We start from the raw sequence: 15,587 nt of genomic DNA on the forward strand, positions 1-15,587 counted from the left end.
GGGACCAGTGGACGGAGTTTATTTTTACAGAGCATCAACAGAGTTGTGCAAGTGTTTGTGTTTGTTCCCTGCATTTCTAAGATGCTTGTTTTACAAACAAGGCCCAGTTTGATGACGGATTTGCGTATAGTTTATTTCTTAAGGATGATGCAATCCCAACGAAAAAGGGTCACGATCGTGTGTTGGAACCGCATGCGTTGAGTAAAACTGCTTCAAATATCTCTGCCTCCTTGTTAGTGCTTCCGCCTCCCATGCCGGAGACTCGGGTTCGAGCCCCGTTCGGAGCGAGTCGTTGCTGCTGCTGCTCTCGTTCAGTTTCAGCCTCTGGATCTGATTCTGGATCATAAATAAACGGCTGAATCTGACTGTTAGCCATGGTTTGTTTTGGAGCTTCCAAACGCTCTCAATGCAAAAGCCTACTGGCGCTCGTGATTCTTTAGCTCCGCCCACACATCACGCCTCCAGTCGGTTGGTTTTTCCAGGAAAAATCGGTACAGACTATCTTTCTCTTATGAATATAATAAAACTAAAGACTTTTTGGAGTTATGAAGGATGCAGTACTACTCTATAGGTACTCAAGATTAACAGGATATTGAGTGAAAACGAGGATTTCACCCCCCCTTTAAAATAAAAAAAAAAAGCAACACCCTCAAATGTGTGAACAGTAGTATATTTAAATGAAATATCTATGCTTTCTAGTATTATATTTCCATAGTTCCCTAGTGTGTAGTGTACCACATAATAAAAAAAAAAAAAACACTGAACTCTAAACTCATTTATACAAACTGAACTCCATAACCTGAATTCCTGCTGGGCGACACATGGCTTGACCCAAAATGCCGAAAATGGTTTCCTTGTCCTCATCACTGGTGCCTGCTGGGAGCAAGTCCTCGATTTCTTTCTTCTCTCCAAGGAGCAAAGGAACCCCTTCGCCTTGACTATCAACACACAGAATAAAAAACAATCAGCACAAGCACATCATTTATCAACTATCATTAATACTTTTCATAGATAAAGTACCTGGCATTGTCCACAACCTTCCTGCCCCATCTGTACGCCCAGCTGGCCAGAGCAGCCCATGATTTAGCCACTTCAGGAGCTTGAGTAGTTGAGAGCTGGTACAGCTGCCCAAGGACGAAGTCTGGCTCCCCAACACCAACACTGACTGTAGACAAAACAAACGAACCTTCATGACCATTACAAATAAACTAAAAGACAAAATCAATCAAATAAGAATACATAAAAATAAAAAGACACTGTAGAATGCAAAGCTATCATCATATTGGTCCTCAACCATTCATGACAAAAATATCATGGTTTAATATGCTGACATTATGCGTATGCTTACCTGTAGTCTCTGTTGTAATATGTGGCATTCCTTGATCTTCCAGTGGCAGCTCCAACAGGCCAGAGATGTTTTTGGAGAGAGCTGAGAGGCTGGTAGAACCAGAGTTCCTCTTCGCCACCATTTTGAGTTGTGGAGTAAGATCTTTCCATTCGGCCAAAAGCCATTTGCAAAGAGCAAGCACAGAGCGACAGGCTGCACGCTCACACTTTCCAGAGTGACAGTATGACAGAGCAGAGGAGCTCAACATCTCCATAGCAGATACAGACTGACCTAAACGACAGAAGAAGTGCTTAGATATTCAAATTGCAACTCACCAAGACCAAGTGAACTGGCCTAAATCAGACTGACACGGCTTAAAAACACTCACCAGCAGCAAACAGAACCTTAGCCTTTTCGATCTCCAGCTCTGGTCCCCACTTCTCCCCAACAGTGCCCTCAAGTGACAGCTGCCTGAAGCTTTGCACCAGGTCCTGACCTTCAGAGACCCCCACTGGTGGCTTGTTGCACAGGCTCAGCAGACGTGTGGCCAGGGCAATATTTCCTTGCTTGCGAGCAAATTTCACCACAGTCAGACAAAGCTCCATCAAATGAGAGTCCACTGGAGCAGACAAACCTGGAGGAATCATCGAAGAGTCAACAGAGACGTCACATCACATTCATAAGTCATACTTACACATAAGAGAACGAGACCTTACCTTTGAGTTTTTGGAAGAACTGCCTTTGGAAGGTAGTGTATCGCAGAGCATGCAGCCATGGCTGAACATCCTGCTGCTTGCAGGTGGTCAAAGCTTCACTGAACAGTGGAATTAGGCAGTCCTGCAGAAAGAAAAACAAAGAACAGGGATTTCTTAAAAAAAGGAGAAGACTATATGATAATGTATTTGCACCTTCACAGTGTTGATGTGGTGGCTCAAACCTCTGGTTGTTGATTGCACAGGGAGTTCTCTAAAGAGTTGGCACAGTGCAGCTGCAGGGTGCTGAATGTGGGCAAGGAGTCAGATAGAGTGAGAGTGGAGAGACGCAGGGGACCCAGAGAGATGCGACCTGTCTGTTTCAGGTACTTCACCAGGGTGCTGAAGATAAAAACCCAAAAGTAGAATCGCCATCAAAAATATTCACAACTTGTTGAAAAACAAAAAACCTTGTGTTCAGACCATTTACTCACTCAGACGATGCGAGAACCTTCTGGTCCTGTTCGTGATTGGTCGCAGTGATGGCTCCCACAGCGCTTCTGAGGAGCTGTACCTCAATGGCCTTCTGGAGCTCTGAGGGGTCTGGGCTCAACACAGCAGGAAGAAGCCTCTTCAGATCTATCAACACAAACAAAGATTAATACACACCAAAAGGCTGCGTGAAGCTGATCGTAGGAAATAGATTCCACATGTTTTGAACAATGAAAAATGAATGATTAAAGGATTTATAAAAATCATACTTACAAAAAGCAATTTCTAGTTTCTAGTATAAAAAAATTTGAACCGAGCATTACGGTAAAAAAATTATGCAATTATAATAATGATGATTCTCAACAGATGGGATAACAGATTTTCCATAACCATGGATGGGCTATTATCATACCAATCTTGTCTTTAGTTGTAGAGTTGAAAAGACCATAATCCTCCCCGGGGAGCAACTCCAGCTGGGCACGGCACTCTGAGAAATCCCCCTCCTCAAACCTGCTCAGGGCTCTGGAGGGCAGACAGACCAAAACACAATTATTTCAATGAACAACTCACACTCCAGCAGTCACAAGAAGTCAGTTCTGCTACTACACACCTGATGTAGTTAAAGTCTGTTTTGAGGTTGACAGTGGAACTGCTGCTGTTCTTTTTGAGGTTTATCATGCTGGCCTGCCACTCCTGCACGGACTTCCAGTCGCTCAGGGCCACATAACACTCACAGGCCTTATTAGCCAGGAAGTTGAGCACTTCTGGAGAACACTCACTGGACTTCAACAACACAGTTTTCCTTCCATCTCCTATTAAACCAGTAAATGACAGATACAATAAGAAGCAAGGCAACTTTTGCATCATAAAAAAAAAAAAAAAAAAAACTCTGACCAGCCGACAATAACCTCTAAAATCATTATAGGCTAGGGATGGGGATCCTTTGAAATCTCAATTTGATTAGATTTTTCGGATCATGATTTAATATGGTAAAATTACTTGGTAAAAAAAAAAAAGTAAATACACTTCTGGAGGTTTTTGGTTTGCATCTTTCATTTCCGAAGGTTAGTGACTAGTGATTTTTCTTTTAACATTATTAGATGTATGCATCTTTTTTTATCCATTCTTACATGAACACAAATTCAATTCAAATAATAAAACACCCATTACCAATAAATTGAAATCAGTATCAACAAAAAACATTTTTGCACTCCAGAGGTGGAAGAGAATCTTTTTAATGCAGCTTAGATGTGAAAAATTTACCTATAATGCAAATGCATAAATAATACTATGAGATTAAAAGTAAAAAAAATACACTTTTGAAACTAACTGGCACTCATGACCAGTGTTGGGAGTATTGGCGTTTAAGTATAACGGCGTTACTAACGGAGTTTAATTTTCAGTAACGGAGTAATCTAATTAATTACTTTTCCCATCGTTGCGATGCCGTTATCTTTACTGAGAATGTAAAGTGCTGCGTTACTACAGTTTGGTTGAATACAGTGCGAGGTGTCATGCTTTGACTAGTGGCTACACATCAGCTGCCTGACACCGTTGCAAATCCGATGATGATATGCTGGGTGGGCGGTGCCCTGCTCACGCTGTCTCACTGCACGCTCTGACAAGCACTAAACACAAGACGGCGTCAGCGATAATGCCGTTCTCGATCTGGAAGTACCGGAATGTTTCTGTAACATGCACGCTATGCCCAGGAAAAAAGACTTTATTCATGTCTGCCTCAAGCAGTTCAAATCTTATGAACCACCTCACATCAACAAATGCTAACATGTTACTGTACTGAATATTTAATACAGTGTTCAAACCAGGCGCGACTTGCGCGAATAAATCGCGCTATTTAATTAACTTCACAACAGACGCGAATTTGATTCATGGGGGGCTTCTGCCAGCTGAGTTCACGCATCATTTTCAACCACCATTTTTATTCAGATAATTTTCTAAATATTACTGTTATTCTGTCATGAAATGTAGTTTAAAAGTATTTAATGTGAAAAAAGGTAGTTGTTTTAAACTCAAATATGCAGTTTATTTAAAAATGTGTTTCGCCGATTTTCAAAGGTTGTCTATTCGTCTTTGCATTGACTTAACATTTTGCGTCTGGTGTGAACGCACCATAAGAGTTGGATAGTGTTCTGTTTATTGTGCAGTAACTTTAGGCCTAATATACAGTTACAGAGATTTGCACTAATGGCCAGGTTTCCCTTTGTTTCTTTTTACCCAAGTTTAAATTGCTAGTCTTAATTTTGTATTAGAATTTTATTTTCAATATTTATTTTGTATATGTTTTTATTTCTATGCATATCATATGGCAGGCTGCAATCTATTGAGTTCAAATAAATACAACATTTTCTAAAATTAAACTTAGTTTTTATTCTTCAATCAGTTAATATAAACATCTTATATATTAAAGATGTTATAGGACTCAATAGCATTATAGAACATAAAAAATAACGTCACAGTTACTTTGCTGAGTAACTAATTAATTTTACAATGGTGTAACTGAGTTACTAACTCAATTACATTTTGGGAGAAGTAATTTGTAACTGTAACTAATTACTTTTTTCAAAGTAAGATGACCAACACTGCTCATGACATATGAAACTAGAACTTAATCACCTATTGTAAGTTCTAGTTTCATATGTCAGAGTGCCAGTTTTCTCACGTGTTTTCATTCGTTTGTCCAAAATGGCTGATTAATTCAATTCAATTACTTTATGAATGAGTAATTGAATCATTCACTCATACAATTAATTCAAAAACTAATTCATTCAGTAATGAAACACAACCGTCTGTTGCGCAGTGGTTCAATTAGAATCAGTAGAAAATACAAACCGGGATTCACGTGTGAATACATTTTTCACTTCTCCCCCTTTCAAGATTATCTTATGCGAGACATTTAGTGCAAATTTTGTAAATCCTCACCACTGCTGGTGTGTTTTGGGCTGGAGGTGTTGGAGCCAGTGAGTTTTAACAGAGAGTGATCAAAGCCTTTAATGGAGCAGTCCATCCCTGTGACGGCGCACAGCTGCTCTTGGTACTCTAATGCTGCCTTCTCAAACCTTGGGAACAATGCAACATCAACATTTCATGAGACCAGAGTGTCTAGACAAATATGCATGGTGTAAACTAGGTCATTTTATTTTTTTTAGAACAAAAAACACTTACTTTCCCTCGGCCTGCAGTGCCACTGATCCCAGCCAGCCCATGCTCTTGCCAGTGTTGGCCAGACTCCAGGCTGCCAGACCTTGTATCGCTTCAGGGCATCGCAGCTCACACAACGCCTCCACCAGCATAGTGACTGGCACCTCCATTTCTGGTCCCTACAGCAAAGCACAGAGCAAAAACAATGAACTTATGCTTTCGATATTCAAGTCCAAACAGTGTAGAGCCAGTGCCTTACAATAACGGACATCTCAAAAAGGAGCAATGCTGAGAAGTTAATGGAGTTATAGTTCAAAGACTTTCATATAATTATGTAATTACTCATCCTCGTGTTGTTACAAACACACAAGACCTGTTCATTTTCAGAACACAAATTAAGATATTTTTGATGAAATCTGAGAGCTTTCTGACCCTGCATAGACAGCAACGGAACTACCACTTTCAAGGCCCAGAAACGTAGTAAGGACATCGTTAAAATAGTCAATGTGAAAAATGTGCTTAAATGTTATGAAGCTACAAAAATAATTAGTCCACAAAGAAAACAAAAATAATGAATTTATTCAAATTCTTCTTCCCGGTCACTGTCTGCAGTCATATGTGCACAAGAGTAACATGACACATTCATGTGCATTCCTCTGCTTGTAAACAAGATGCAGCGCATTTACATTTACATTTATGCATTTAGCAGACACTTATCCAAAGTGACTTAGTGCATTTAGGCTATACATTTTTTTTTACCTAACATGTGTTCCCTGGGAATCGAACCCACAACCTTTTGCGCTGCTAACGCAATGCTCTACCACTGAGCCACAGGCGTATGCGTGTTCTATGTCAGCACCACCACACACACGTCGTGTTACTCTCGTGATAGGAAAGAGAAGACGTGTTGAATAAAGTCATTATTTTTGTTTTCTTTGTTCTCTGATTTCATCAAAAATGTCAAATATTAAAGATGAACGAAGGTCTTACAGGTTTAAAATAACATGAGGATGAGTAATAAATGACATTTTAATTTTTTTGTGAACTATTCTTTTCCCATCTCACCTGTGCACTGCTGTTCTTTATCTCAGTGAGTAGGTCAAAGCCATGGCGGACCGTGACTGCCGGCTGACCTGAGAGAAGGCCCACCCTCATCAGTGCCAAACGAATTCTGGTAAGCCAGTCCTGGCACGTCTGTCGGTTTGTGTAGAAAAATGTTCTGATGCCCTAAACACATGAGTAAAGAGAATTAAAACTAAAGCTAAAGATGAAAACAGAATGCCAATGGTTACCCCATTAATGGGGATAAAAGGATAAAGCTAGCAATTCAGTGTTAATTTTAGTTGTGTATATATGAGGGACAGACCTTTGGTGGTGCAGTTAGAGCGCTAGCGCAGCCTTCATAAGCATTGTACATGAGTTTCTCCAGGTTTTCTAGGAACTGTAAAAGCAAAGCTAGGCGGAGCTGATTGGTGTGGTGACCCTCATCACTTTCTCCTCCACTCCACTGACTCAACTCCTGCTCTGTGTTCAGACTGTGAGCCGCAAGGCTGCGGATCATACCTACAATAGCACAGGGATAAAATATTGGTTTATAAAGGCATGACAACGCTCAAAAAGTTTTGGGGTCAGTTGTGAAAAACAATTTTATTCAGGAAGAATGTATTCAATTCATTAAAAGTAACAGTAAAAACACTTGCAGAATACTGGGATGCATTTCCCAAAAGCAACTATGGTTGCAAGTTCCATCATTACCAACAAAGTTCAATGAAACTTGCGACCATAGCTGGCCAAGGATGCTTATGGGAAACACACCCCAGCAGTCTTAATGTATTCACAAGTGTATTCACAAGTGTCTAGTAATGCCTGGCGGTTTGACTAAAAATCTGTATCACTGTTTTTTTTTTTTAGGATTTTTAACCCTGAATGTGCCTTTATACGAATCGGAATGCATGAAACAGTTTTAGAACCAATGCATTTTAATCACGATCCAAACAAACATGCTACATATAGCATTATACATTTTGTTATGTAAATTACATTGCATAATTTCAAAATCTGAAGCAAAAACAGAACAGTCTGATATGAGCTTTGTGAAATTATTCAATATAAAACCGATCTGAACGAAACCAAAAACAGCAGATGGACTGAATGAGACAAATTCACTCTCTGACAGCAGGTAGCACTTAAGGAACAGCAGCGATAGAGCGTAAACAAGCTGTAAACAAAGCAGCAGTGTGCTTTTAAATTCTACATAAATATGCAATGTTTATGGAGGTATGATGAAAAGTAAATACCATCTAAACCTCCTGAAGAATATCCCCTTTTCTGAAGACATCCCCTCAGAGATCTATTCACAAACCCCACCCACAACAATTCCCCAACCATTAGTCAGAAATTTATGTAGTTAACAGCGATCCCCTCTCAATTCATGGTGCTGTGCACGTTGTACAATTATGGCATACATTTTTTTTTTTTTAAAGTATACTGTTGCCCATAGAATATATTGATATTCAGACAAACACAACATATACCATGAGTGTGATTCAAATCAGATTACAGTTTTAACCGGTATATTGCCCAGCACTGGTGTCTAGAATTAAAAATTAATGTCATCCATATTTTGAACGATATGAAGTGTCAACTTCAATTAGGTGAACTACCCCTTTAATAAATCTTGGAATTTTTTGAGTTTCTAATAGCTAAAGGGATAACACACTAACCCTCTATGGTCTGGAATGTATCCTGGGCTCGTCCCAGAGGGGTCCGGAGTTTAGAGAGAACGGTGAACTGAGCAGCCTCCCAGACCGCCCACTGCCACAGCACTGCCTCGGTCTTCAGCAGGGCACGAGGCACCATGGCAGTGTCTTTCTTCTCCAGCCGCTGACAGCTGTGGTACATCCGCTCCAACCAGGGCTCTTTACTGTTTATGAAACAATGAATCTTATAAATAATACCAAATATAACGATTCCCAGCACACACACAAATTGCTATTATTTTAGCTGCAGATACTCTACAGTACAGAGTTTGATCAGTTACACTAACAAGTAAAACATAGGGTTTCTGTAGGATTTTAACATATATATCATGCATCCCTAAATAAAATCATCGCCTTTTTAAGTATAATCATAACATTAAGCCATATTGTAATGCTGGTCTTTCCATCCCTAAATTTAAGACCGCATGAAATCATCAATTAAGACTTAAGGCCTTAAATTTGATACAACTAAATTTAAGACGGAAGACACCACAGAAACCCTGAAATATGTTCAAATTAACAAACACCTGTCCATGTGTTCTCACCAAGGTGAGAAGAAATGACTTACCCCCCACGGTGGACCGTCCCATATAGAATAAACCCAATGAGGTCAGAGAAGTCCTGTGGGTGGAACGTGTTGCTAGGCACTTTGTTCATGTGTCGGCGGATGGCCAGAGAAATCTCCTTAATCTCAGAGTGATTATGGGCACTGCTGGGAGACAAGCCGACAATTACCATCACATCAACTACAGCTGGAGGCAAAACTACAAGGTAGGTTTTATTTCTCCTCTCTTGTTTCTACTGTGTGAATTCAAGTCAGAAAATGAGTCTTGCGAACCTCAATGCAATGTGCATGGGAATGGATCTCAGCAATTTGCCAAAGGCCTGCCGGACTCGGACTGCTGAGTGGACTAGCTGAACTCGGCACACATCCACACACCTGCACAGAGAAAGGGGGACAGAATCAGTGCTGATCAAACAAGATGTTTTTTACCCTCGCCTCCAAAAACAGGAGGCAGAGTTGCAGCACTAATGAATGTGCCTGCAGGAAGACAATGTCTAACAAGCAGAGGATGTGTGATTACCTCTGGAGAAGCTCAGTTGTCAAGGAAGATGAAAGAACCTGTAGACTGTTACATGCCTGCAGACATATGGTGGGGTCTTCATTCAAGGCTGCAAAGAGGAAAACCAACATGTTAAAACTCCATTCACTTGGTCACCAGTTTATTATCCTAACCCATTATTTGTCAAAATCCCTATTGAACTGGAGAATGATTAAATGTTTATAAAATAGTTTCATCTTTGAGAATGCAGAATTAATAAAAGGGATATTAACTCACAATTTGCCAGTAACCCCTTGCAGAATTTGAGGAAGGATGGGAGCGAAAACAGAGGGGAGTAGGTTTCAGATTTCTTCATCATCAAAGAGACCTCTAATGACCAGGTGAGTAACAGCCGCCTAAAAAAAGTTGTTAAAAAAAAGACAAGAAATCGTTGTTTCATATATATTCACATACATACATATACATATATATATATACATATATATATACATATACATATATATATATATATATATATATATATATACATATACATATACATATATATATATATATATATATATATATATATATATATATATATATACATATACATATACATATACATATACATATATATATATATATATATATAGAGAGAGAGAGAGAGAGAGAGTATACAACGCTACTGAATATTACTGCAAGGAAATTCCTTAAACGCGACAGCCCTACTCATTATAGACAGGCAGTGCGAGCTCTGTACCTCGCCTCAGGGTTGAGATGATCCTTGCTGAGCAGCATACCCAGCAAATTAAGGAGCGTGCTGAAATGCCTTTTGGTTGCCGTGGTAACTGTGCTGATGACAGCACCGTCGAAAAGGGATGGAGACGAAGAGCTCAGGCTGCTTGAGATAAAATGATCATGTCTTGGGAGAAATGGAGAGAAAAGCAGCAACCAATCAGTTATCATGCCTGGAGTGAGTGAAGTTCAATTCAAGTCAATTAGTGTTTTTTAACAGTTTTATGTACAAACCAAAATTTGTATTGTGAAATAGTACTAAAAATGTTTTTTTTTTTTTTTTATATTTCTATTTCAATAAAATGTATATTTTTCTATTGCCATGCATTTTGAAATAGTCAAAAACATTCAGAAATTATTCTAATATGACTTTGTGCTCGAGAAGCATTTCTTATTACCAATATCAAACAGTTTTCTACTTATATTTGTGGAAACAGTGCTACATTTTGTTAGGATTTTTTGATGAACAGAAATATTTTTATTTGAAATAGAAAATCATTTGTAAAAATATTAAGGACCAATTGAATGCATCCTAGCTGAATAATGTTTTTTTTTTTTTTTTTATCTTACTGAACCCAAGAAGAATGATGTGTACAATTATGCTTCTTGAAAAATGCACAGGGTCTGGAAAACACTATGCATTGTTATAACTAAAACACATTTTTCAAGAATGCTCATTTAGACAAGTAAATTTAGCATGGTTACCTGGTGCAGTGAGAGTAGTGTGTGTAGAGCACTGCATACTGGATGGCAGGGTGATGAACTGCTAAATCAGAGTGAACTATGACCAGATTCTGACTGAGCAGGGCAAACACAGTAGGGGACAAAGCCCACATCTGTAACAGAAAAGATGAATGTTATTACTCTCTTCTCTTTTACTAAGGTATCTGCAGAATCTGCAAGCTCAAATTTAAGATTTTTAAGACCATTTTTAAGACATGCACAAAATGAATACCATATGAACAGGGAAGGGCAATGTCTATGGTGACACATTAAACCGTTAAATGACTGTAAAAAGCGTGATTTACAGTTCAGACAGATTCACAAGTTTTATAAAATGATAAACTTCACATATCAGCCTTTACACCATTTATAAGATACTGGACCAAAGTTTCAATTATTATATTAAGTAACACACATTTTTGAGTTGTTCTGAACAAAAACAGCAGACAGGCTTATTGAAAATGCTAATTCATTTTCTGCCAACAGGTGGAACTTTCGCAATGGCAGAATACAGCAGTTTCCTGGTAAGGGCTGGACACAAAGAAAGCAGTGCAGCACTTGAGTTTGAAATGTGCTTATGTGTTAAAAAGACTTATGACTTTATATTTGACAACTAAATGTAAGACTTAAGGACACACAGAAATCCTGTTTAACACATTTCACTGTATGACTCAAAAAATATATATATATTTCACAGAACTAGGTATGAATTAATGCTGACCCCTATGAGGGAGTTCTTGGTGTTGCCAATGGTGGTGAGAGCACTGAGGTTGAAGATAAGGATAAACTCTGCTCTCTCTGGGCTGAACTGCAGTTGGCTGAAGGCAGGATGCTGTATGTTAGGACAGGCAGCAGGCAAACCCAGAGGGCTCAGCAAACTGTTCAGTGCACAGCCCATCTCTCCCAAGACCAGTTTATATGCTGCCTCCAGGGTAGGGATGTTCTTTAGGCTCAGCACAGCATGATACACTCCATGTGCAGCTGCCATCACCTGCAACAAACGAAAATGCATTAACCCATAGCTGTTGTGTGTTGAATTTATAACAATTGAGGTTTCTGATTTTACCTCTCTTTCTCTGTGAAAGCGCAGCTCCAAGAGTTGGGAATTTGGGGCCAGCAACTTCTCCACAAAGGTAGCTGGGATTTTGGTGTTTATCTGGTCAACAATCTACAAAATCACACAATACATGACTAAAAGTGAGAAAAAAGATTTTCATAAATAAATCCCTTAAATTGTACTCCAGTCTGTTGATTACTGGATTAATAAAGTCAAGTCTTACCAGCGTAAGCAGGGTCAGGACGGACATGCTGTATTCTGGTCCGCAGCACTGGCAGCTGTCCAGCTGGTCTAGGCCATAAGAGATTACAGCATCAATCTGCAGCTGGCTGCCCAAGTCCATGCTCACCAGTAGGACACACACACACTCATTTCCTGCGGTCAGTACTGCCTCAGAGAAGAAGACCTGCTTGGCTGTGGTGACACAAGCCAAAACACGATTCAAAACCTGTGGATTAGAAAATAAACATTTTTTGTCAAATCAGTAAAGGACTGCATGTGTGTATTCTCAACTTTTGTTTTTTGATCTATAAATGACAGCAGTTTATCTCAGATCTATTTGTGTTGCAATAACACAAATAATAGAAGAGGCCATGCGTGATACTAACATCAGTGACATATGCTTCTGTGATTGGAGGCCCTCTGATTGGGTTGAATCGTTCTCCGATGCTGTGCACAACAGTGCTAAAAACTCTCAACAGTGCTGCCAGTTTTGGCAGGGATACCGTGGGAGGGGGAATGTCCTCATCTCCTGATTCCCCAGATACATGACTCAAATCCTATAAAGAAAAGTGTATTAGAACCTCAGAATTCTCATAATTAAGGGACAATAAGAAACCAACTGAAAACAATTCATGTTACCTCAGCATACGCCTCCATATCTTCCAAAAACTGACCCAATAAGGTAGTTGAAAAGGCTAAATCTGCCACCCAAAACTGCTCTAGACTCTGTAACCAGCCTAAAAACCAGATTGAGACAGGTAACAGGTTATTTCCCAAAAAAAGGAAATTAAACTAAATATAAACCAAATCTTACCAGACACTTGTTGAGTAAGAGACTGCTTCTGTGTATGGTCTATATGCCAGCCTACTAAGATATCCACTGTGTCCTGTAAAATGAGAGTTGCAGTTCATTTACAAATTCTTTCCTTTCAGATTTCCAGATTCTAAATTTAAGACTGCTTGTGCCAATTACTCTGAAGTTGGTGCTGAATATGTGTGGATAACAACGGGCCACCAGCAAAATACATTTTACACTTTGGCACAAGAGCTCTGGTGTGTCCAAGTTCTCCAAGACAGACTGAAGGCTGCTCATCACCAACTGAATGACAAAAAAGTTAAAACATTTCAGCCAAAAGAAAAGATTATACAGAAGGGTAATTCAAGATTTACCAATGGAGCTGAATAAATACCTGCATTACAGTTGAAAAAGCCTTCTTCTCCCCCGCTGATTCAAGTGCCCTGTGCACTGCCACCAGGTACAGAAGCTTCACCTCATCCTTTGTGGACACACTGAACTTGAGGAACATCCACTTAAAGATCTTCTCGGCTTCATAACTGAGGGCGGCACAGAGCAATCCCAGGCAACACGCGGCCTCCTGCCTAAGCTCCTGAAGAAGCTTACTACTGTAAGGACAAACAGAAACAATCAGATATTGCATTATGCAATAATAACCAGCTGACTGTACACTTAGGGCTGAGCTATATATCTAATGATATGATCCAGCGCATCTAGTCAGTAAATCTGGTTCCAGCTTTCAAATGGAGCGGCATTTAATAGACAAAGCCATAGATCACTGACAAGCTACGCAATATCGCGTTCATTATCGCATTCGACAAGTATGTTGTTTATGTATTTATGTCCTCATTGAGACGGCAGATCCTGAAATTACTGCAAGCGTAAACAAACCCTCATGTCTCTGCCATTTAATCATTCACACAGAGACGAGCAAAACATGCAGGATTCTTGTGGATTAACATTTAGATACTGGTCCATATGGAGATTTGATTTAATTCATTTATGCTAACTTTGACAAATTCTGTGACTGTCCATATTAAAATTTGTGTTTCATTTTCATGCCTGGATTTTGAGATTTCAACCACATTTTCTGCTTCGCGGAAATCATAGCTCTGTATGCGTCAAGAACCGGGTTGACCGGGTACTCTCTACCACCGGTACTTCAAGAAACCTGATACCGTGACATTTTCATTTTTTTAGTACCGACTTGGTACCGAAGTACCGGGTCTTTTGACAACACTACCGTATTTTTCGGACTATAAGTCGCACCTGAGTATAAGTCGCATCAGTCCAAAAATACGTCATGACAAGTAAGAAACAGTTTTTATATTGGAAGTGCCTTTAATGCTGGCGCCAGGCCTTTAGGCAGTCCTTATTGTCGAGCCCTAATATATACAATTCAAGATAACAAAGGCCCTGTCCCAAATGGCACACTTCATGTGAACTTCATCTGAATGGACTTACAATGGCCCCTGTGTGCATCCATTAAGACCAGAGGTCAACAAATAGTGGATTTTACCAATACCGATAGCTAGGTTGGACCACACTGGGCAATGCCAATTAATCAACCAATAGTTTTAAAAAAATGGATACTGAACAAAAACTAAATTAAAACAAAAAAGTGCTTTAATATTAATAAATAACGTACTGCACCATACATCGTAAATGAATAAAAACCTTAATATTAAACAATTATCATTAAAAGTTCACAGTGCGTTAACTAATGTTTACAGAAGCTTAAAAAGTGTCTGTATTAGTGCATGTATCAAAATGTATTTATGCAAATGTATTAGATGTTGAAATTAACACACTCTAACTAGATGGCTACCTTTAAATATCTACACAAAGCAAAACGGAGAGAAAAAGCTATATCTATATTTTAACTCTCTATATTAAAAATACAGACTTTATTGGAGCAACAGAAATACATATTTCACTGAAAAAAATGCACTTCCAACCCAGAGTGAATTCAATACGTATGGAAACAATGATATGGGACAAATATAATGTAATTTATTGGAAAACTATGTGAAAGATGCTCTGTGGCATGGGAGGATTTCATTTGATATGTTAGCTCACTTAACAAATCAGTCTGCTCGCTTACATCACAGCCTTAAATCTGCAACTTCTCTAGCTAACAAATGCATTAAAGTGACCAGCTTAGGCAGGAGGCCAGACAAACTAATCAACCTTCTATGGACACCATGGCAAATTGAATTGTCATTGGCTAGTAAATGTTTTAGTCATAATATGATTATAATGTGATAAACAAGTATTAATTAATGATATAACTTTAGTAGTAATTAGAATTAAAACTTTATTAACCATGATTGAATGCATATTAGACACTTTAACTGAACATGTGAACTGGAGGTGCTTTTTTTTGGTCATTCTGTTTTTCTATAAAAAAAAAAAAAAAAAAAAAAAGAAAAAAAAAATTGGGAAAAAAACTTACAAATATACTGCTAAGATATTATTGATACGAATTCTACTAATAATAACAATATAAACCGCACTAA

At 38.9% G+C, this 15,587-nt stretch overlaps 1 protein-coding gene across 3 annotated transcripts in view; it reads right to left on the reverse strand.

Annotated features, from left to right (window-relative positions):
- The window catches only part of LOC127949367 (serine/threonine-protein kinase SMG1), a 39,518-nt gene that overhangs the window by 18,594 nt on the left and 5,337 nt on the right, over positions 1 to 15,587 (reverse strand). For 2 of the 3 annotated variants that reach the window (XM_052546485.1, XM_052546503.1), the window contains exons 6-33: positions 13,463 to 13,676; positions 13,246 to 13,371; positions 13,087 to 13,159; positions 12,912 to 13,009; positions 12,659 to 12,829; positions 12,274 to 12,498; positions 12,060 to 12,161; positions 11,715 to 11,984; positions 10,976 to 11,106; positions 10,236 to 10,397; positions 9,770 to 9,888; positions 9,515 to 9,602; positions 9,268 to 9,369; positions 8,998 to 9,141; positions 8,394 to 8,593; positions 7,037 to 7,233; positions 6,736 to 6,897; positions 5,695 to 5,849; positions 5,452 to 5,588; positions 3,122 to 3,323; positions 2,924 to 3,033; positions 2,514 to 2,658; positions 2,265 to 2,421; positions 2,044 to 2,164; positions 1,716 to 1,961; positions 1,349 to 1,618; positions 1,021 to 1,165; positions 800 to 938 (exon numbers count right to left, since the gene is read on the reverse strand). In XM_052546485.1, the coding sequence (XP_052402445.1) occupies positions 800 to 938; positions 1,021 to 1,165; positions 1,349 to 1,618; positions 1,716 to 1,961; positions 2,044 to 2,164; positions 2,265 to 2,421; positions 2,514 to 2,658; positions 2,924 to 3,033; positions 3,122 to 3,323; positions 5,452 to 5,588; positions 5,695 to 5,849; positions 6,736 to 6,897; positions 7,037 to 7,233; positions 8,394 to 8,593; positions 8,998 to 9,141; positions 9,268 to 9,369; positions 9,515 to 9,602; positions 9,770 to 9,888; positions 10,236 to 10,397; positions 10,976 to 11,106; positions 11,715 to 11,984; positions 12,060 to 12,161; positions 12,274 to 12,498; positions 12,659 to 12,829; positions 12,912 to 13,009; positions 13,087 to 13,159; positions 13,246 to 13,371; positions 13,463 to 13,676 (4,411 nt within the window). The remainder of the gene's footprint in view (positions 1 to 799; positions 939 to 1,020; positions 1,166 to 1,348; positions 1,619 to 1,715; positions 1,962 to 2,043; positions 2,165 to 2,264; positions 2,422 to 2,513; positions 2,659 to 2,923; positions 3,034 to 3,121; positions 3,324 to 5,451; positions 5,589 to 5,694; positions 5,850 to 6,735; positions 6,898 to 7,036; positions 7,234 to 8,393; positions 8,594 to 8,997; positions 9,142 to 9,267; positions 9,370 to 9,514; positions 9,603 to 9,769; positions 9,889 to 10,235; positions 10,398 to 10,975; positions 11,107 to 11,714; positions 11,985 to 12,059; positions 12,162 to 12,273; positions 12,499 to 12,658; positions 12,830 to 12,911; positions 13,010 to 13,086; positions 13,160 to 13,245; positions 13,372 to 13,462; positions 13,677 to 15,587) is intronic. The other variant, XM_052546494.1, reaches the window with a different exon arrangement.

Source organism: Carassius gibelio, chromosome A3, assembly GCF_023724105.1.
Source record: "Carassius gibelio isolate Cgi1373 ecotype wild population from Czech Republic chromosome A3, carGib1.2-hapl.c, whole genome shotgun sequence".
Lineage (NCBI taxonomy): Eukaryota > Metazoa > Chordata > Actinopteri > Cypriniformes > Cyprinidae > Carassius > Carassius gibelio.